This window comes from Mugil cephalus, chromosome 20 (genome assembly GCF_022458985.1).
Source record: "Mugil cephalus isolate CIBA_MC_2020 chromosome 20, CIBA_Mcephalus_1.1, whole genome shotgun sequence".
Classification (NCBI taxonomy): Eukaryota; Metazoa; Chordata; class Actinopteri; order Mugiliformes; family Mugilidae; genus Mugil; species Mugil cephalus.
The window spans coordinates 6,572,891-6,595,596 of record NC_061789.1 but is presented as its reverse complement, the minus strand read 5'-3'; the positions used below and the strand labels follow the sequence as shown (position 1 = coordinate 6,595,596).

At 43.4% G+C, this 22,706-nt stretch overlaps 1 protein-coding gene across 1 annotated transcript in view; it reads left to right on the top strand.

Moving 5' to 3' along the window:
* LOC124998123 overlaps positions 1 to 22,706 on the top strand; it is a 98,288-nt gene that overhangs the window by 12,871 nt on the left and 62,711 nt on the right. Inside the window, 21 exon segments of the mRNA XM_047572325.1 lie at positions 542 to 850; positions 1,098 to 1,406; positions 2,114 to 2,422; positions 2,686 to 2,994; positions 3,231 to 3,539; positions 3,813 to 4,121; positions 4,994 to 5,296; positions 5,568 to 5,876; positions 7,166 to 7,474; positions 9,640 to 9,948; positions 10,225 to 10,533; positions 11,333 to 11,638; positions 15,264 to 15,572; positions 15,844 to 16,152; positions 16,567 to 16,875; positions 17,732 to 18,040; positions 18,310 to 18,618; positions 19,453 to 19,761; positions 20,633 to 20,941; positions 21,211 to 21,519; positions 22,201 to 22,509. Coding sequence (XP_047428281.1) covers positions 542 to 850; positions 1,098 to 1,406; positions 2,114 to 2,422; positions 2,686 to 2,994; positions 3,231 to 3,539; positions 3,813 to 4,121; positions 4,994 to 5,296; positions 5,568 to 5,876; positions 7,166 to 7,474; positions 9,640 to 9,948; positions 10,225 to 10,533; positions 11,333 to 11,638; positions 15,264 to 15,572; positions 15,844 to 16,152; positions 16,567 to 16,875; positions 17,732 to 18,040; positions 18,310 to 18,618; positions 19,453 to 19,761; positions 20,633 to 20,941; positions 21,211 to 21,519; positions 22,201 to 22,509 — 6,480 coding nt within the window.

Sequence of the window (22,706 nt, the reverse complement as noted above, 5' to 3'; positions counted from 1 at the left end):
TCACCCTCCTCCACGCAGCCACCATGCAGCTGTGTGACATTCAATCAAGAGATTTAGCTTAGCCCTACTACTAACTACTAAAAACCACTCAGCTAGCCTCATATTTAGCATGCTCCCCAACTGTTTCCTCTTCAGAATTTATTTCACAGTACACAACTGTACTAGACAACACGGAACAGCCCAACATCTGGGGTGTAGTTTACATAGTCTTGGTTTGTGTGTTCCATATTTTGGCCATGGATGTGTGCGATAATGATAAGTTTGTGTGTGTACGTGTTGTCTTGTTCATTTGGTTTCGCAACTTGGGATTGACAATACACACCTAACTTTTGGATTTTTCGACTGAGCAAGAGTCATCTCCAGTCTAGCCTAAATCCAATTTAATATTACTTTGACACTTGTGTGAAAAATTCTTTAGTTCCATCTGTCTTTCAATAGTTGATCATCTGAGAGATGCAGACAGGTTGGAATGTTAGAAACAGTAAGAAAACTAACAGAAACAGTGTTTTCTCCAGCAACTGAGTCTGTGATCTATCATCAGGTGCTGAGATCAGGTTAGCTGGGTCTACTACGTGCTCTGGAAGAGTTGAAATCTACCACAACGGTGTCTGGGGAACAGTTTGTGATGACAACTGGGACACAAATGATGCAAACGTGGTCTGCAGACAGCTGAACTGTGGGAGGGCTCTGAGTGCTCCTGGGTCTGCTCATTTTGGTGAAGGGACCGGAGAAATCTGGCTCACCGATGTGGCCTGTTCAGGAAGTGAGAGCTCTCTAAGTCATTGTCGGCACAGAGGACTTAAGGGACACAACTGTAGACACAGCGAGGATGCTGGAGTCACCTGTACAGGTGGGAAAACTTTTCAATAAGTACTTTTACCAACAAGCTGAACTCCGTACAAGTAGCGCAAAGTGGTAAAAACCATGCTGCTTTCAAAATTAAAGGGAAGAAAAAAGCACTGAAAATTTAAATTGTAAATCTAATTTATATTGTAGAAAAGGCTAAAATCTCTATCAGAGTTTAGTTGCAAGTCACAGTAAATTCACACCAAGGTCTTGACTTCTCTGGCAATGGTTTGCTTGTGATTTGTCACTAGATGATAACATCAGGTTAGCTGGGTCCACTTTGTGCTCTGGAAGAGTTGAAATCTACCACGGTGACTCCTGGGGAACAGTCTGTGATGACGACTGGGACATAAATGATGCAAACGTGGTCTGCAGACAGCTGAGCTGTGGGACAGCTCTGAGTGCTCCTGGGTCTGCTCATTTTGGTGAAGGAACCGGAGAAATCTGGCTCGATGATGTGGCCTGTTCAGGAAATGAGGGCTCTCTAAGTCATTGTCAGCACAGTGGACTTGGGACACACAACTGTGTACACGGCAAGGACGCTGGAGTCAGCTGTACAGGTGGGAAGACTTTTCAATAAGTACTTTCACCAGAAAGAAAGATAGATGGATGGATGGATACTTGAGATACTGAGAAATTTCACAATGGCAGCGCAATGTGCAGGCATTCAACACTATACAAACTATATAACAGGAAAACACAATATACTATATACACAATATTTACAATTATTATAAAAATAAGGAATACAAAAGGAAAAAGAAATAATGTTCAGAGTGTTATCTGTCATATTCACATGAGGAATTGAACAGGTTTATGTCTTGAGTCAAAATGACTTGCTGTAATGTTCTTTGCGACAACAGAGTTGTCTGACTCTCATGGAGAAGGAGCTCTGTTGTTCGTCTTTTATCTGGTGGAGAGGGTGGTCAAGGCTATCCATGACTGATGACAGTTTATTTAGTGTATTCCTCTCCACCACCACTTCAAAAGTTTCCTATCTGCAGCCAAAGATAGTGCCAGCCTTCCTGTTCAGTTTATTTAGTCTGTGGGCGTCACAGGCTGAAATGCTGTTCCTCCTGTAACTGTAACTGTAAATCCAATTTAATATGAGTTCTATCAACCTCTTATTTGTTTTTATCTGTCTTTCAACAGTTTCTTGGGGATACAAGCATGTTTTCATGATGAAATGGTAGAAGCAGTAAGAAAACTAACAGAAAATGTTGAAAATGTGTCTTCTCCAGCAACTGAGTCTGTGATCTGTTGTTAGGTGCTGAGATCAGATTAGCTGGGTCTACTTTGTGCTCTGGAAGAGTTGAAATCTACCACAAAGGTGTCTGGGGGACAGTCTGTGATGTTGGCTGGGACATAAATGATGCAAAGGTGGTCTGCAAACAGCTGAGCTGTGGGACGGCTCTGAGTGCTCCTGGGTCTGCTCATTTTGGTGAAGGAACCGGACAAATCTGGCTCAACGATGTGGCCTGTTCAGGAAACGAGAGCTCTCTAAGTCATTGTCAGCACAGAGGACTTGAGACACACAACTGTGGACATGGCAAAGATGCTGGGGTTGTCTGCTCAGGTAAGAAGAACTGTGAATTATGATGCTAGATGTCAAGAAAAGGTACGAGTATCAACAAGCATCAATATAATAATGAACAAATGGTTTTGATCTTGTATGTCTTTATTTTTTTGAGTAAAGCACGTTGTGTTGCATGTCTATGCATGAAAGGTGCTCTATGAAGGAAATTTGCTTTGTTTTTCTTTGCTTTGTTTTGATTTGATTTGAAAGCTAACAGAAAATATGTGTTTTCTCCAGCAACTGAGTCTGTGATCTTTCATCAGGTGCTGAGATCAGGTTAGTTGGGTCTTCTACGTGCTCTGGAAGAGTTGAAATCTACCACAACGGTGTCTGGGGAACAGTCTGTGATGACGGCTGGGACATAAATGATGCAAACGTGGTCTGCAGCCAGCTGAACTGTGGGAAGGCTCTGAGTGCTCCTGGGTCTGCTCAGCTTGGTGAAGGAACCGGAGAAATCTGGCTCAGCAATGTGGCCTGTTCAGGAAACGAGAGCTCTCTAAGTAATTGTCAGCACAGTGCACGTGGGGTACGGTTTTGTGAACACCGCGAGGATGCCGGAGTCATCTGTAGAGGTGGGAAAACTTTTCAATAAGTACTTATACCAATAAAAATTATATACAGTAGTCTTAATAGCTGAACTACATAGATGTAGCACTGATTGATGAAAACCACGCTACTTTCAAAACTGAAGAGCAGGAAACAGAATTAAAATTGTAAATCTAACTTTTTATTGTAGCAAAGGCAAAGATCTCGATCAGTGTTTAGTCTTGACTTTTCTGGCAATGATTTGCTTGTGATTTGTCACTAGATGATAACATCAGGTTAGCTGGGTCTACTTTGTGCTCTGGAAGAGTTGAAATCTACCACGGGGGCTCCTGGGGAACAGTCTGTGATGACGACTGGGACATAGATGATGCAAACGTGGTCTGCAGACAGCTGAGCTGTGGGACGGCTCTGAGTGCTCCTGGGTCTGCTCATTTTGGTGAAGGAACCGGAGAAATCTGGCTCGATGACGTGGCCTGTTCAGGAAATGAGGGCTCTCTAAGTCGTTGTCAGCACGGTGGATTCGGGACACATAACTGTGGACACGGGAAGGATGCTGGAGTCACCTGTACAGGTGGGGAAACTTTTCAATAAGTACCTTCACCAACAAGAAAGAAAGATAGATGGAGAGATAAAGATAGATAGATGTTTTATTCATCCCCAACTCACAATATAAGTTAAGCACATGTGCAGAGAGTTCTATCAAACTCTTATTTGGTTGTATCTGTCTTTCAATAGTTTCTCTGGGGATGCAAGCGTGTTTTCATGATGAAATGGTAGAAGCAGTAAGAGAACTAACAGAAAATATGAGTCTTGCCCAGCATCTGAGTCTGTGATCTGTTTTCAGGTGCTAAGATCAGGTTAGCAGGGTCTACTATGTGCTCTGGAAGAGTTGAAATCTACTACGGTGACTCCTGGGGAACAGTCTGTGATGACGACTGGGACATAAATGATGCAAACGTGGTCTGCAGACAGCTGAGCTGTGGGACGGCTCTGAGTGCTCCTGGCTCTGCTCATTTTGGTGAAGGAACTGGAGAAATCTGGCTCGATGATGTGGCCTGTTCAGGAAATGAGAGCTCTCTGAGTCATTGTCAGCACAGAGGACTTGGGACACACAACTGTGAACACGGCAAAGATGCTGGGGTCGTCTGCTCAGGTAAGAAGAACTGTGAATCATGATACGATGGCAAGAAAAGGTATCAACAAGCATCAATATAATAATGAACAAATGGTTTTGGTCTTGTATGTCTTTATATAACAGTCATGTCCTGGAGCTCTAAATTTGATCTTTACCATTATTTATATTTCCCTAGCTGCCTGGAAATGTGCAAATGCTCAAGAATGTACTTACTTCGAGTGCTTCTTTGGTACATTTACGCAGATAGTTAAATGTTTATATAGTTATTTTAAATTGGATTGTCTTTGTTCATAACTAAACCATAACTTCATGGTAGCTGTCAACTGTAACACTTAGTCTTCCATTGTCATTCTTTTTTGCCATTGTCTTAGTGGTCTAGTCATATTTTAAGTTACAGCCTAATGCAGTAATATTAAGCAGTCTTCACACTGGATCAATATAAGACGTGTTCTCATAAGCATTTTTTATTTTGATTATTCTTCCCTGAGAGGACGTTAACAGAAAAAAGCAACATGCAAGCAACACATATAGCAAATGTACAATCATCACTATCATGAGTGAGCAACAGCTTTTCAGAGAATGATAAAAGAAAGTGTTTCATCAGCATACATATTCACTCTTTTATTATAAAAAATGAAAAAGAACGTTAAACAAACATCAAATCAAACTGAATATAATCAAATATCATCACTGTGTAATTATTTTTCCATAACTTTCCCAAAGCCCAGAGTCTCAATGAATCCATGGAGGTTAACTGAGTCTGGTCGTATCTGTGTTTCAGTAGTTTCTCAGGGATGCAAGCGCGTTTTCATGACGAAATGTTAAAACCGTAAGAAACCAACAGAAAATATGTGTTTTCTCCAGCATCTGAGTCTGTGATCTTTCATCAGGTGCTGAGATCAGGTTAGTTGGGCCTACTCCGTGCTCTGGAAGAGTTGAAATCTACCACAACGGTGTCTGGGGAACAGTCTGTGATGACGGCTGGGACATAGATGATGCAAACGTGGTCTGCAGACAGCTGAACTGTGGGACGGCTCTGAGTGCTCCTGGGTCTGCTCATTTTGGTGAAGGAACTGGAGAAATCTGGCTCGATGATGTGGCCTGTTCAGGAAACGAGAGCTCTCTGAGTCATTGTCAGTACAATGAGGTACGATTTTGCAGACACTACCAGGACACTGGAGTCATCTGTACAGGTGGGAAAACTTTTCAATAAGTACTTTCACCAATAGAAATGATATACAGTATCCTTAATAGCTGAAATGTATAGATGTAGTGCAAATTGATGAGAACCACGCTGCTTTCAAAATTGAAGAGAAGAAAGAAGTGCTGAAAATTAAAATTGTAAATTATTTATTGAAGCAATGGCAAAGATCTCGATCAGTGCTTAGTTTGTTGCAAGACGAAGTAAATTCATACCAAAGTCTTGACGTCTCTGGCAATGGTTTGCTTGTGATTTGTCATTAGAGGGTAACCTTAGGTTAGCTGGGCCTACTTTATGCTCTGGAAGAGTTGAAATCTACCACGGTGACTCCTGGGGAACAGTCTGTGATGACGACTGGGACATAAATGACGCAAACGTGGTCTGCAGACAGCTGAACTGTGGGACGTCTCTGAGTGCTCCTGGGTCTGCTCATTTTGGTGAAGGAACCGGAGAAATCTGGCTCGATGATGTGGCCTGTTCAGGAAATGAGAGCTCTCTCAGTAATTGTCAGCACAGTGGACTTGGTACGCACAACTGTGGACATGGGAAGGATGCTGGAGTCAACTGTACAGGTGGGAAACTTTTCAATAAGTACTTTCACCAATAAGATAGATGGATCTCTTTGGTCTTGTCCACATTAGTTATGTACGTGATGTGTGTGCTACTTTTGGTGCAGATAAGATGTGCACTGTCCCTCATGGTTTTCTACCTGCTCTATTTACCTTCTTCTGTGACCGGCTGTCTCGGATGTTTTTGTTCCAGGGTCATACGCCAATGTAGCGGTTATGGAGCATGCGCACACTTGTTGTCCAGTTAAAAGTCCGATTAAGCGTATACATGCTGGAGAAAATCAATTTCCAATTGCATTATCTGGGTGTCTTAATTGGATAAGGGCAACTCCGATTTTAGTCGGAGTAATGTGTTTACCTGCACTTAAGTCCCAATTAGAGTCCGATTAAGCCAATGACTTGTTTTTTTTTTCACGTGCATGTAAACATACTGAGTGATCCAGGAGACAGTGGATGCACCAGCACCCATCGAGCGCAGCTTCTCACCCAACAACAAAGGCTGAATGGTGTTGAAGGCGCTTGAGAAAATCAAAGAATGTGATTCTCACTGAGCCTTCACCACCATCCAGGTGTGGATGAGCTCACTACAGCAGATAGATGACAGCGTCATCCACCCCCAGACACAGCCTGTAGGCAAACTGTAGGGGGCGTAAAGATGATCTCACCTACCGCCTTAGGTGGGCCAGCACCAACCTCTCTAGCACCTTCATGAGATGTAAGGGCCACTGGACGGTAATCACTGAGCCCTGATGGAGACAACTTCTTGGGAACGGGAACACAGCAAGTCTTCCAGAGAAGTGGTACCCTCTCCAGACTGAGGCTCAGATTTAAGAGACGTCTGACGCAGTAGGTGGTGTACCATTCATAGCTCCTCCTTGTCTCCAGACCTGAAGGCTCTCCTTTTGTCATTCAGCAGAGTCCTCTGGTCGTTGTTGGTGGTTGTTGGGGAAAAAGCCAGCCGTCGGGGACGACAGTTTTCTCACAGAATTTAATGTATTAAAAAATGCTGTATGCTTAATAGCTGAAAACCATACTCATAATGCAAAGTCACGCTACTTTCAAAATTAGAAAGCAGAAAAAAGTGCTGAAATATAAAATTGTAAATCTAATTTTTAGTTTAACAAAGGTAAAGATCTCTATCAGTGCTTAATTTGTTGCAAGACAAAGTAAATTCACAATTCACACAAAAGTCTTGTCTTATCTGTCAATGGTTTGCTTGTGATTAAATAAATATTAATCTGCAAGGCAAGAATGTGCCTTCTCCAGTAATTGAGTCTGTGATCTTTCATCAGGTGGTGAGATCAGATTAACTGGGTCTACTCCATGCTCTGGAAGAGTTGAAATCTACCACAACGGTGTCTGGGGAACAGTCTGTGATGACGACTGGGACATAAATGATGCAAACGTGGTCTGCAGACAGTTGAGCTGTGGGACGGCTCTGAGTGCTCCTGGGTCTGCTCATTTTGGTGAAGGAACCGGAGAAATCTGGCTCAGCAATGTGGCCTGTTCAGGAAGTGAGAGCTCTCTAGGTACTTGTCAACACAGAGGACTTGGGACACCCAAATGTGGACACAGCAAGGACGCTGGAGTCAACTGTACAGGTGGGAAAACTTTTCAATAAGAACTTTCACCAACAAAAATTAGATGAGATGTTAAAATCCCTTGTGCCAAAATGCATTTAGAAGCCTAGTCCAACTGAAAAACATTTGGATTGGTAGAAGTCAGCTGCCACTAGCACCCAACAAGAAGACACCAGCTAACTAGCCTAGCCAACGGCAGTAGGCAGTATGCGGCACAACATTGGGGTTTTCAAGTGGTCACCTCCCTTCACCGATGTTTCATTGAGTCAGGCCCATGGCACTTCAAGAAGGCTGAACAGTGAGTTTTTGTGTCCTGGATTCACTCTCCTCCATGCAGTCACCATGCAACCGTGTGACTTTCAACGGAGAGAGGTTAGCTTAGCCCTACCACTAACCACTAAAATCACTCAGCTAGCTTCACCTTTAGCATGCTCCCAAGCTAAGATGTTTCCTCCTTAGCCACAGCCACTCACTTGCTCGTTCTGTGTTGAAATCACACAGAAGTCAAGAAACCAGACAGAAGCCAGACTTTTGGCTCTAGCCTTGTAGACTTTATTTCACAGTACACATTCGTACTGGACAACATCGTGGAACAACCCAACGACAAACATCTGGGGTTTATATAGTCTTGGTGCTCTGGTTTCCTCTGGCAAAACTGAAGAAGCTACTCAGATGAGTGGCAAAATGTCTTCAAAACAAATTCTACAAGTCCAGTTGCCCTTATTCAATGCCTTTTGGATTACCATGACCTGGATGACTAAGAACCTTCACAGACATCTTGTTGTGCGTGTTACATGTTTTGTGCAGAGCCATGGATGTGTGTGATAATGATAACTTTGATAATGATAACTGTGTGTATGTGTGTATCATGTTCATTTGGTTTCGCAACGTGTTCTTGGCAATAGAATCATGTTTTCCTGTTTTTGACCAACTTTGGTTATGTGACTGGAATTTCTCATAGTGGATATGTTTAGGTCAAGCTGACCGCATCCAGATTTGGTCAAACAGGATGTGCCTGTGTATGAGAACTGTCTCTGTCTGTATTTTTCAGTGTTTTTCTACAACCATTCCAGTATAACTGTCTACCAATGTATGCATATATAGGGATATATAATTTCTCCAACATATCTCCCTTTGATTCCTTTTAGAATTATTAATGGCAGTAGTGATAATCCATACATGCTACGGCCTCTTATGGCCCCTTCCACTAGGCAACCTTCAACTTGAACCTTTGACTGTTTCACAACAGAAACATAACAGTGAGGCATGATTATGATATGGCCATAGTAATTTCTGATTATGAATACTCAAAACATATATGTCAAACACATTTCATGTACTACAGAATATCATAATATAGATGTCGAGAGTGGGCCATAATCTAGTGACAGCATATTATTTCACTGCTTAACCTTTCATAGTATGACGATTACATTGTATATTGGTATGTCATGTGACATAACAAAACAATATGATTATGAATATGAGCAAAATCATGTAATATGACAGTTCCTCTGGAAGTTTCATAGTCCCATATCCTCCGTTTTGGTACTTCCGAGGTTTGTTCCTGCAAATTCAAACTTTCAACTCCACATCTAGAGCCACTGATCCCTCTGCGCTTGCAGAATTGGGACAGTAACATTCCAGGGACATGTTATTTACTGCGACCCTCTATTATCTCCCGTGAATGCCCAGCTTGCACAGGAGAGCAATAGTGGATTTTACCACAAATCCAGGGCCACGACTTCCACTGGCTGCATGTGGGTCCTCTACCCTCGTTGTTCAGCTTCTGCTGCCATCTCTGCATATGTACCTCTCTTGCACTCATTAGCCTCCTCAACTCTGTCCCTGTGCCTGCAAACTGTCAGAATGTGGACAACTGTACATACACTAGAGCACAGCAGTCAGGCAGCATCCTCCCCTAGGCACTGGTTTAGGTTCTGGGAAGATGGCAGCACATTTTAAATAGCCCCTGTCATAAATCTAGTCCTGCTAGCCTCCATGCTCCACAGCTCATTCCACTTCAACTTCCTTTTCTTCACACTCTTCCAGTTCGCCCACTGCCCTTGCTTAGCCTAAGACACTGTCTTAGTAAACAGGTTTTCATGATGGAATGTTAGAAACAGTAAGAAACCAATAGAAAATATGTGTTTTCTCCAGCATCTGAGTCTGTGATCTTTCATCAGGTACTGAGATCAGGTTAGCTGGGTCTACTACGTGCTCTGGAAGAGTTGAAATCTACCACAACGGTGTCTGGGGAACAGTCTGTGATGACGGCTGGGACATAAATGATGCAAACGTGGTCTGCAGACAGCTGAACTGTGGGACGGCTCTGAGTGCTCCTGGGTCTGCTCATTTTGGTGAAGGAACCGGACAAATCTGGCTCAACGATGTGGCCTGTTCAGGAAGTGAGAGCTCTCTAAGTCATTGTCAGCACAGTGAACTTGGGGTACACAACTGTGGGCACTTCGAGGACGCTGGAGTCATCTGTACAGGTGGGAAAACTTTTCAATAAGTACTTTCACCAACGAAAATGTTATATCCTTAATAGCTGAACTGCATATACAATGTGTAGCTCAAATTGATAAAAACCACTCTGCTTTCAAAATTGAAAAGCAAAAAAAAGCAAAGAAAGTTAAAATTATAAATCTAACCTTTTATTGTAACAAAGGCAAAGATCTCTATCAGTGTTTAGTTTGTTACAAGATAAAGTAAATTCACACCAAAGTCTTGACGTCTCTGGCAATGATTTGTTTGTGATTTGTCATTAGAGGGTAACATCAGGTTAGCTGGGTCCACTTTGTGCTCTGGAAGAGTTGAAATCTACCACAACGGTGTCTGGGGAACAGTCTGTGATGACGGCTGGGACATAAATGATGGAAACGTGGTCTGCAGACAGCTGAGCTGTGGGACGGCTCTGAGTGCTCCTGGGTCTGCTCATTTTGGTGAAGGAACCGGAGAAATCTGGCTCGATGATGTGGCCTGTTCAGGAAATGAGAGCTCTCTTAGTAATTGTCAGCACAGTGGTCTTGGGACACACAACTGTGGACACGGCAAGGACGCTGGAGTCAACTGTACAGGTGGGAAGACTTTTCAGTAAGTACTATCACCAATAAGATAGATAGATCTCTTTGGTTTTGTCCACGTAAGTCGTAATGTGCGTGCTACTTTTGTTGCAGATAAGATGTGCGCTATCTGTAATGTTTTTCTACCTGCTCTATTTACCTTCTTCTGTGACTGGCTTTCTTGAATTTTTTTGTTCTGGGGTAACACGCCAGCATAGTGGTTGTGGAGCATGCACACACTTGTTGTCCACTTAAAACTCTGATTCAGCATATACATGCAGGTGACCAGACACAGCCTGTAGGCAAACTGTAGGGGGTGTAAAGATGATCTCACTTACAGCCTTAGGTGGGCCAGCACCAACTTCTCCAGCACCTTCATGAGATGTAAGGGCCACTGGACGGTAATCACTGAGCCCTGATGGAGACAACTTCTTGGGAACGGGAACACAGCAGGAGATCTTCCAAAGAAGTGGTAGGGTTAGGGTTAGTACCCTCTCCAGACTGAGGCACTCCTTTTCCTGTGGAAGAGTTGAAATCTACCACATTGATGCCTGGAGAACTGTCCAGGATACTTTCAACATTGAAGAGCAGAGCTGGGGAAAAAAAGCAAGGAAAATGTAACTGTAAATCCAATTTAATATAGGTTTGGCTCTTAGATGATGCAAAAGTTCTGCCAACCTCCTATTTGTTAACATCAGTCTTTCAGTGGTTTCTGAGGGACGCAAACGGGGTTTCATGATGAAATCTTAAAAGTAAGAAAACTAATTGAAAATATGTGTCTTCACCGGCATCTGAGTCTATGATCTTTCACCAGGTGCTGAGATCAGGTTAGCTGGGTCTACTACGTGCTCTGGAAGAGTTGAAATCTACCACAACGGTGTCTGGGGGACAGTCTGTGATGACGACTGGGACATAAATGATGCAAACGTGGTCTGCAGACAGCTGAGCTGTGGGACGGCTCTGAGTGCTCCTGGGTCTGCTCATTTTGGTGAAGGAACTGGAGAAATCTGGCTCAACAATGTGGCCTGTTCAGGAAGTGAGAGCTCTCTAAGTCATTGTCAGCACAGAGGACTTGGGACACACTGTGGAAATGGCAAGGCAGCTGGAGTCATCTGTAAAGGTCAGAATACTTTTTAATAAGCACTTTCACCAACAAAAATGATATATTCTTAACAGCTGAACTGCGTAAAAGTAGCGCAAACTATGAAAACTACACTGCTTTCAAAATTGAAATTTAGTTTAGCAAGTACAAAGATCTGTCATTCTTTAGTTTGTTGCAAGACAAAGTAAATTCACACAAAATATCTCTGGCAATGGTTTGCTTGTGATTTGTTATTAAGTAGTAACATCAGGTTAGCTGTTTCTGTGCACTGGAAGAGTTGAAATCTACCACAATGATGCCTGAGTAACTGTCCAGCATACTTGCAAAACTGAAGAGCACAGCAAAAACCAATTCATTCCCCTTCTGCAAAACACAAGGCAAAACACAATTAGAAACCCAGTTCAACAGATTTTTTTTTATTTTGTTAAATAAATCAATAAATAATTTGAATAACAATAAAACGACTTCAGGCAGGCAGTCAGTTACCACTAGCAACCAACAAGGAGAAACCAGCTACCTAGCCTGGCAAACCGCAGTAGATAAGAAGTTATGCACCTCATGAAAATGGCTGCGTACAGGAGTATGCGAAAACAAGATACAGACGGTAAATCTGCTGTGTTCCGACGAGGTTCCTGTTCAATCCCAGACTTGGTAATTCCCTTTCTGGTTGATGGTGGAGTTTGTAAATTTGTTTTGGGACTTGTAAAAGTGTTTTGTCCTTTGTAAAGGTGTTTCACTGCTCATAAAATTGTTTTCTGAAATGTAAATCTGTTTCAGGACTTGTCTGTGAAGGTTCTCAGTCATACAGGTCATTGTAATCCAAAAGGCGTTGAATAAAGGCAACTGGACTTGTAGAATTTCTTGAAGATGTTTTGCCACTTATCCGAGAAACTTCTTCAGTTCTGAGAGACTAGTGGGAAGTTGAGGTTTAAATAGGAAAACTCTGGCAGTAAAACCCATCAGAAACTTGCCTGACCAGAAACTGGTGCCACTGATTTCCATAAAGGCTGGGTACTTGTCGTTAAGAGGTGACTGTGTGAGGAAGCACAGTAATAGGGACACTGTCACTTCTCATTATTCCTTGGCACGGTTTAGGGGGCCTGGTCCTCCGCTGGCAGGGGCATCTTGGGCTGGTGGTCTGTGGCCCCACGGCAGTTGGTACAGGTACCTATCTAGGTTCTCTGGTGTCCTCTTGGCCGGGCTTTGTCTCCCGGTGCTGCTGGGCGACGAGTTTGTGGGGGCTACCTTGTGTACCTGGTTGTTCCGGTATCGACTGGTTCGGGTGGTGGCTCGGTGCTTCCCCTCTCCCTTCGGTGGGGAGCTGGGGTCTCTCCCTGGCGGGTGGGGGTTCCCTCTTCCTGTGGTCTCCCTGGCCTGGGTGCGCCAGGGGCATGGGGCCGGCACCTTGGCCCCCCTGCTCGGATGGCCCGTCCCTGGTTGGGCGCTGGGCCGGTGCCCGTCTGCGGGGACTTTGCTGGGCTCCTGGGGGAGTCCTCTCTCAGCTGTCCTGTCCATGGCTGCCCTGCGGGCGGGGGGTGGGGGCTTTGGGGGGGGGTGTTGGTGGCGGTGGCTGTGGGGTGTGGGGGGTATGGGGGGCCGCTCTGGCCTGCACCGGCTTGTGCTTGCTAGGTCGGTCTGGGGGTGTTAGTCGTCGCTCGCCATCTGCGCTGGGGTGTGGCATGCCCCGTGGCTACGGTGGTTCTCTGGTCTTGTCACCCATGCGCCCCACACTGGGGGTCATCACTCACTCATATTTAGGGAATGCCCACATGCATGTGTGTTGTCATTGCCTCTCCTCCACTGTCTATCCTTCCACATCTTTTCTGTCCTTTGTTCTCCCCCTCTATTTACTGAGGTGTAGCACTGCCCTCCCTGCCACACAAGGTCACTACACTTAATAAAGATCAACAGGACAGTTCCCAGGGAGGGCTGGTGATGGTCACACTCACGCACTGAAGTAATAAAGCTTTCAGAGGCTAGAATATAACTGCATCAACCTCATATAAAGTTGACACCCTGTGGTGTTCAACTATGCAGATAAATGCAGACAAATGCAAAAAAAAAAAAGAGGTGACTGTGTGCTCACGCTACTTCACCTATGAATAGTGCTCTAACAAGGCTATTGTTAGTGGGAGCCTCCAGTCTCAAGGTGTGAATGGTGTTGAAACTTCTTGGGGACAGAAGTCAAGACTGTATTGTAAATGGATGGCAGATTAAATCTCAGACCACCTCCTCTGTTTGGAGTAGGTTTTTCCACTTTGAGATAGATGACTTTACTTACTCCTCTCTCAAACCACCTGTCCTCTCTGGCTAGGACTTTGATGTTGTATCTTCAAAGGAGTGTCCTTTGTCCTTCAAGTGGAGGTAGACTGCTGAGTCATTCCCTGATGAACTGGCTCTCCTGTGCTGGGCCGTTATCTATGGATGGGTTGCTTGGTTTCCCCAATGTACAAGTCTGTACATTCCTCACTGCACTGAACAGCATATACTGCATTACTCTGTTTTTTTGTCTGGGTTTTCCATCTTTGGGGTGGACCAGTTTCTGTCTAAGTGTATTGCTGGGTTTGAAATTAACTGGAATGTGGTGTTTTCTGAAAATTCTCCTCAGTTTCTCCGATACACTAGCCCCGTAGGGGATGACGGTGTTCTTCCTCTTGCTGTTCTTTTTGAGATACCTTCTTGAGCCTTTAACAAAGGTCCAGTTGGGGTCAGTCCATAGCAACTGACCCCCATGGAGCCCAAGGTGTGATATTTGGCACCTCCGACAGCTCTGCCTGGAGCCCTGAAATTGGTAGCTACTCGGACATTATAGTGGGGATATGCCTGAATACTCCTGCCTACACCAGAATATTTGAGAAGTGTGTGGCCGTGTCCAGGCCCGGATACAGGTCTTTTCATGCAGTGATGGGATATGCGACTACATGTCAACCAGCATGTCTCCACTCTGCAAAACACAAGGCAAAACACAATTAGAAACCCAATCCGATTAGGAAAAAAATAAAATGCCAGTAGGCTACCCATCAGCTACCAACTAGCACCCAACAAGAAGACACCAGCTAACTAGCCTAGCCAACGGTAGTAGGCAGTATGCGCCACATAATTGGGGTTTTCGAATGGTCACCTCCCTTCAACGATGTTTCATTAAGTTAGGCCCATGACACCTCAAGAAGGCTGAACAGTGCATTCCTGGAGTCACGCTCCTCAATGCAGCCACCATGCAGCCTTCAACCAAGAGATTTAACTTAGCCCTACTACTAACTACAAAAACCACTCAGCTAGCCCCATCTTTAGCATGCTCCCCAACTGTTTCCTCCTTAGACTTTATTTCACAGTACACATCTGACTAGACAACACCGTGGAACAGCCCAACGACAAACATCTGTATCATGTTGATTTGGTTTCGCAACTTGTGACTGACAATACACACCTAGCTACTGGATCTTTTGACTGAGCAAGAGTCATCTCCAGTCTAGCCTAAATCCAATTTAATATAAGTCTGGCACTTGTGCGAACACTTCTTTAGTTCCGTCTGTCTTTCAATAGTTTCTGAGATATGCAGACAGGTTGGAATGTTAGAAACAATAAGAGTACTAACAGAAAATGTGCGTCTTCTCCAGCAACTGACTCTGTGATCTGTTATTAGGTGCTGAGATCAGGTTAGTTGGGTCTTCTCCGTGCTCTGGAAGAGTTGAAATCTACCACAAATGTGTCTGGGGGACAGTCTGTGATGACAACTGGGACATAAATGATGCAAACGTGGTCTGCAGACAGCTGAACTGTGGGAGGGCTCTGAGTGCTCCTGGGTCTGCTCATTTTGGTGAAGGAACCGGACAAATCTGGCTCAGCAATGTGGCCTGTTCAGGAAGTGAGAGCTCTCTAAGTCAATGTCAGCACGGTGGACTCGGGGTACACAACTGTAAACACAACGAGGACGCCGGAGTCATCTGTACAGGTGGGAAAACTTTTCAATAAGTACTTTCACCAACAAAAATGCTATATCCTTCATAGCTGAACTGCGTACAAGTAGCACAAAGTGGTGAAAACCATGCTGCTTTCAAAACTGAAGAAAAAAAAAAAACGCTGAAAATTTAAATTGTAAACCTAACTTTTTATTGTAGCAATGGCAAAGATCTCTGTCAGGGTTTAGTTTGTTGCAAGACAAAGTAAATTCACACCAAAGTCTTGACGTCTCTGGCAATGATTTGCTTTTGATTTGTCTTTAGATGATAACATCAGGTTAGCTGGGTCTACTTTGTGCTCTGGAAGAGTTGAAATCTACCACGGGGGCTCCTGGGGAACAGTCTGTGATGACGACTGGGACATGAATGATGCAAACGTGGTCTGCAGACAGCTGAGCTGTGGGACGGCTCTGAGTGCTCCTGGGTCTGCTCATTTTGGTGAAGGAACCGGACAAATCTGGCTCAACAATCTGACCTGTTCAGGAAATGAGAGCTCTCTAAGTTATTGTCAGCACGGTGGACTTGGGACACACAACTGTGGACACGGCAAGGACGCTGGAGTCACCTGTACAGGTGGGAAACCTTTTCAAGAAGTACTTTCACCAATTAGATGGATGGATGGATGGATGGATGGACAGGATGGTCAATGCTATCCATGACTGATGACAGTTTATTTAGTGTATTCCTCTCCACCACCACTTCAAAAGTTTCCTATCTGCAGCCAATGAAAGCACCAGCCTTCCTGTTCAGTTTATTTAGTCTGTGGGCGTCACTGGCTGCAATGCTGTTCCTCTTGTAACTGTAAATCCAATTTAATATATGTTAGGCACTTGTGCAGAGAGTTCTATCAACCTCTTATTTGGTTGTATCTGTCTTTCAATAGTTTCTCTGGGATGCAAGCGCATTTTCTTGATGAAATAGTAGAAACAGTAAGAAAACAAACAGAAAATACGTGTGTAAATATCTGAGTCTGTGATCTGTTGTCAGGTGCTGAGATCAGGTTAGCTGGGCCTACTATGTGCTCTGGAACAGTTGAAATCTACCACAAAGGTGTCTGGGGGACAGTCTGTGATGACGACTGGGACATAAATGATGCAAACGTGGTCTGCAGACAGCTGAGCTGTGGGACGGCTCTGAGTGCTCCTGGGTCTGCTCATTTTGGTGAAGGAACCGGACAAATCTGGCTCAACAATGTGGCCTGTTCAGGAAATGAGAGCTCTCTGAGTCATTGTCAGTACAGAGGACTTGGGACACACAACTGTGGACACGGCAAGGACGCTGGAGTCACCTGTACAGGTAAGAAGAACTGTGAATTATAATGATACAATGGCAAGAAAAGGTACGAGTATCAACAAGCATCAATATAATAATGAACAAATAGTTTTGGTCTTGTATGTTTTTATATAACAGTCATGTCCTGCAGCTCTAAATTTGATCTTTACCATTATTTATATTTCCCTAGCTGCCTGGAAATGTGCAAATGCTCAAGAATGTACTTATTTCAGGTGCTTCTTTGGTACAGATTATTTTAAATTGGATTGTCTTTGTTCATAACTAAACCATAACTTCATGGTAGCTGTCAACTGTAACACTTATTCTTCCTTTGTCACTCTTTTTTGCCATCGTCTTACTGGTCTAGTCATATTTAAGTTACAGCCTAATGCAGTAATATTAAGCAGTCTTCACACTGGATCAATATAAGACGTGTTCTCATAAGCATTTTTTATTTTGATTATTCTTCCCTGAGAGGACGTTAACAGAAAAAAGCAACGTGCAAGCAACACATATAGCAAATGTACAATCATCACTATCATGAGTGAGCAACAGCTTTTCAGAGATGATAAAAAAAAAAGTGTTTTGTCAGCATACATATTCACTCTTTTATTATAAAAAATGAAAAAGGAAAGTTAAACACAAATCATTTCAAACTGAATATGATCAAATATCATCTCTGTGTAATTATTTTTCCATAACTTTCCCAAAGCCCAGACTCTCGATGAATCCACGGAGGTTAACTGAGTCTGGTCGTATCTGTGTTGCAGTAGTTTCTCAGGGATGCAAGCGCGTTTTCATGAAGAAATATAAAAACCGTAAGAAAGCTAACAGAAAATATGTGTTTTCTCCAGCTACTGAGTCTGTGATCTTTCATCAGGTGCTGAGATCAGGTTAGTTGGACCTACTCCGTGCTCTGGAAGAGTTGAAATCTACCACAACGGTGTCTGGGGGACAGTCTGTGATGACAACTGGGACATAAATGATGCAAACGTGGTCTGCAGACAGCTGAACTGTGGGACGGCTCTGAGTGCTCCTGGCTCTGCTCATTTTGGTGAAGGAACCGGAGAAGTCTTGCTCACTGATGTGGCCTGTAAAGGAAGTGAGAGCTCTCTAAGTCATTGTCGGAACAGAGGACTTGGGGCACACAACTGTGGACACAACGAGGACGCTGGAGTCACCTGTACAGGTGGGAAAAATTTTCAATAAGTACTTTACCAGTAAAAATTGTATACAGTATTCTTAATAGCTGAACTACATAAAAGTAGCGCAAAATGATCATAGTCATATTGCTTTCAAAATTAAAGAGCAGGACAAAATGCTTTGAAATTGTAAATCTAATTTTTAATTTAACAAAGGCAAAAATCTCTATCAGTGTTTAGTTTGTTGCAAGATGAAGTAAATACACACCAAAGTCTTGACGTCTCTGGCAATGGTTTGCTTGTGATTTGTCTTTAGATGATAACATCAGGTTAGCTGGGTCTACTTTGTGCTCTGGAAGAGTTGAAATCTACCACGGTGGCTCCTGGGGAACAGTCTGTGATGACGACTGGGACATAGATGATGCAAACGTGGTCTGCAGACAGCTGAACTGTGGGACGGCTCTGAGTGCTCCTGGGTCTGCTCATTTTGGTGAAGGAACCGGAGAAATCTGGCTCGATGATGTGGCCTGTTCAGGAAACGAGAGCTCTCTGAGTAATTGTCAGCACAGAGGTTTTGGGACACACAACTGTGTACACGGCAAGGACACTGGAGTCACCTGTACAGGTGGGGAAACCTTTCAGTAAGTACTTTCACCAAAAAGATAGATAGATCTCTTTAGCCTTGTCCACATTAACCCCATACGTAACGTGCGCACTAGAGGTCTTCCAGAGAAGCTGGAGGTCTTCCAGAGAAGTGGTACCCTCTCCAGACTGAGGCTCAGATTGAAGACTCAGTAGATGGTGTACCCTCCTTAGCTTCTCCTTGTCTCCAGACCTGAAGGCTCTCCTTTTGTTGTTCAACAGAGTCCTCAGGTCGCTGGTGATCCATGGTTTGTTGTTGGAGAAAAAGCCAGCAGTCTGTGGGGGGTACAACAGTATTCTCACAAAATTTAATGTACTTAACATGCTATATTCTTCATAGCATGTTAAGTACATTGCTTTCAAAATTAAAGAGCAGGAAAAGGTACTGAAATATAAACTTGGGAATCTAATTTTTAATTTAACAAAGGCAACGATCTCTATCAGTCCTCAACATGTTGCAAGATGAATTAAATTCACACAAAAGTCTTGTCTTATTTGTCAATGGTTTGCTTGTGATTTGTCATTAGGTGGTAACATGAGGTTAGCTGAGTCTACTTTGTGCTCTGGAAGAGTTGAAATCTACCACAATGATGCCTGGGGAACTGTCTGGGATACTTTCGACATTGAAAAGCAAAGCAGGAAAAGAGCAAGGATATTTGACTCTGATGTGGTGCAAGAGTTCTATCAACTTCTTATTTGGTTACATCTGTCTTTCAGTAGTTTCTGAGGGACATAAACAGGTTCTATGATGAAATGTTAGAAACAGTGAGAAAACTATGTGTCTTCTCCAGCATCTGAGTCTGTGATCTGTTGTCAGGTGCTAAGATCAGGTTAGCTGGGTCTACTATGTGCTCTGGAAGAGTTGAAATCTACTACGGTGACTCCTGGGGAACAGTCTGTGATGATGACTGGGACATAAATGATGCAAACGTGGTCTGCAGACAGCTGAGCTGTGGGACGGCTCTGAGTGCTCCTGAGTCTGCTCATTTTGGTGAAGGAACCGGAGAAATCTGGCTCGATGATGTGGCCTGTTCAGGAAACGAGAGCTCTCTAAGTCATTGTCAGCACGGTGGACTTGGGACACTAAACTGTGGACACAGTAAGGATGCTGGGGTCGTCTGCTCAGGTAAGAAGAACTGTGAATCATGATACGATGGCAAGAAAAGGTGTCAGCAAGCATCAATATAATAATGAACAAATGGTTTTGGTCTTGTATGTCTTTATTTAACAGTCATGTCCTGGAGCTCTAAATTTGATCTTTACCATTATTTATATTTCCCTAGCTGCCTGGAAATGTGCAAATGCTCAAGAATGTACTTACTTCGAGTGCTTCTTTGGTACATTTACGCAGATAGTTAAATGTTTATATAGTTATTTTAAATTGGATTGTCTTTGTTCATAACTAAACCATAACTTCATGGTAGCTGTCAACTGTAACACTTATTCTTCCTTTGTCACTCTTTTTTGCCATCGTCTTACTGGTCTAGTCATATTTAAGTTACAGCCTAATGCAGTAATATTAAGCAGTCTTCACACTGGATCAATATAAGACGTGTTTTCATAAGCATTTTTTATTTTGATTATTCTTCCCTGAGAGGTCGTTAACAGAAAAAAGCAACATGCAAGCAACACATATAGCAAATGTACAATCATCACTATCATGAGTGAGCAACAGCTTTTCAGAGAATGATGAAAGAAAGTGTTTCGTCAGCATACATATTCACTCTTTTATTACAAAAAATGAAAAAGAACATTAAACAACAATCAAATCAAACTAAATATAATCAAATATCATCACTGTGTAATCATTTTTCCATAACTTTCCCAAAGCCCAGACTTTCAATTAATCCATGGAGGTTAACTGAGGCTGGTCGTATCTGTGTTTCAGTAGTTTCTCAGGGATGCAAGCGCATTTTCATGACGGAATGTTAAAACCGTAAGAAACCAACAGAAAATATGTGTTTTCTCCAGCATCTGAGTCTGTGATCTTTCATCAGGTGCTGAGATCAGGTTAGTTGGGCCTACTCCGTGCTCTGGAAGAGTGGAAATCTACCAAAACGGCGTCTGGGGAACAGTCTGTGATGACGGATGGGACATAGATGATGCAAACGTGGTCTGTAGACAGCTGAACTGTGGGACGGCTCTGAGTGCTCCTGGGTCTGCTCATTTTGGTGAAGGAACCGGACAAATTTTGCTCGATGATGTGGCCTGTTCAGGAAATGAGAGCTCTCTGAGTAATTGTCAGTACAGTGGAGGTCTGCCACAGTTTTGCCAACACTTTGAGGACGCTGGAGTCATCTGTACAAGTGGGAAAAATTTTCAATAAGTACTTTACCAGTAAAAATTGTATACAGTATTCTTAATAGCTGAACTACATAAAAGTAGCGCAAAATGATAAAAGTCATATTGCTTTCAAATTTAAAGAGCAGGAAAAAATGCTATAAAATTGTAAATCTAATTTTTAATTTAACAAAGGCAAAAATCTCTATCAGTGTTTAGTTTGTTGCAAGATGAAGTAAATTCATACCAAAGTCTTGACGTCTCTGGCAATGGTTTTCTTGTGATTTGTCTTTAGATGATAACATCAGGTTAGCTGGGTCTACTTTGTGCTCTGGAAGAGTTGAAATCTACCACGGTGGCTCCTGGGGAACAGTCTGTGATGACGACTGGGACATAGATGATGCAAACGTGGTCTGCAGACAGCTGAGCTGTGGGACGGCTCTGAGTGCTCCTGGGTCTGCTCATTTTGGGGAAGGAACTGGACAAATCTGGCTCGATGATGTGGCCTGTTCAGGAAACGAGAGCTCTCTGAGTAATTGTCAGCACAGAGGTTTTGGGACACATAACTGTGAACACGGCAAGGATGCTGGAGTCACCTGTACAGGTGGGGAAACCTTTCAGTAAGTACTTTCACCAATAAGATGGATAGATCTCTTTAGCCTTGTCCACGTTAACCCCATACATAATGTGCGCACTAGAGGTCTTCCAGAGAAGCTGGAGGTCTTCCAGAGAAGTGGTACCCTCTCCAGACTGAGGCTCAGATTGAAGACTCAGTAGATGGTGTACCCTCCTTAGCTCCTCCTTGTCTCCAGACCTGAAGGCTCTCCTTTTGTTGTTCAACAGAGTCCTCAGTTCGCTGGTTATCCGTGGTTTGTTTTTGGAGAAAAACCAGCAGTCTGTTAGGGGTACAGCAGTATTCTCACAATTTAATGTACTTAACATGCTATCTTCGTCATAGCTGAACTGCATAAAACTAGCGCAACGTGATGAAAACCACATTGCTTTCAAAATTAAAGAGCAGGAAGAGTTAAAATCTACCACAATGATGCCTGGGGAACTGTCTTGGATACTTTCGACATTGAAGAGCAAAGCAGGAAAAAAGCAAGGATGTTTGGCTCTGATATGGTGCAGAGAGTTCTATCAACCTCTTATTTGGTTGTATCTGTCTTTCAATAGTTTCTCTGGGGATGCAAGCGTGTTTTCATGATGAAATGGTAGAAGCAGTAAGAAAACTAACAGAAAATATGTGTCTTCTCCAGCATCTGAGTCTGTGATCTGTTATTAGGTGCTAGGATCATGTTAGCTGGGTCTACTTTGTGCTCTGGAAGAGTTGAAATCTACTATGGTGACTCCTTGGGAACAGTCTGTGATGACGACTGGGACATAGATGATGCAAACGTGGTCTGCAGACAGCTGAGCTGTGGGACGGCTCTGAGTGCTCCTGGGTCTGCACATTTCGGTGAAGGAACCGGAGAAATCTGGCTGAACAATGTGGCCTGTTCAGGAAATGAGAGCTCTCTAAGTCATTGTCAGCACAGAGGACTTGGGACACACAACTGTGGACACGGCAAGGACGCTGGAGTCACCTGTACAGGTGGGAAACCTTTTCAAGACGTACTTTCACCAAAAGAAGGTAGAAATATCTCTATCAGTGTTTAGTTTGTTGTAAGACGAAGTAAATTCACATGAAAGTCTTGTCTTATCTTTCATTGGTTTGCTTGTGATTTGTCATTAGGTGGTAAGATCAGGTTAGCTGGGTCTACTTTGTGCTCTGAAGAGTTGAAATCTACC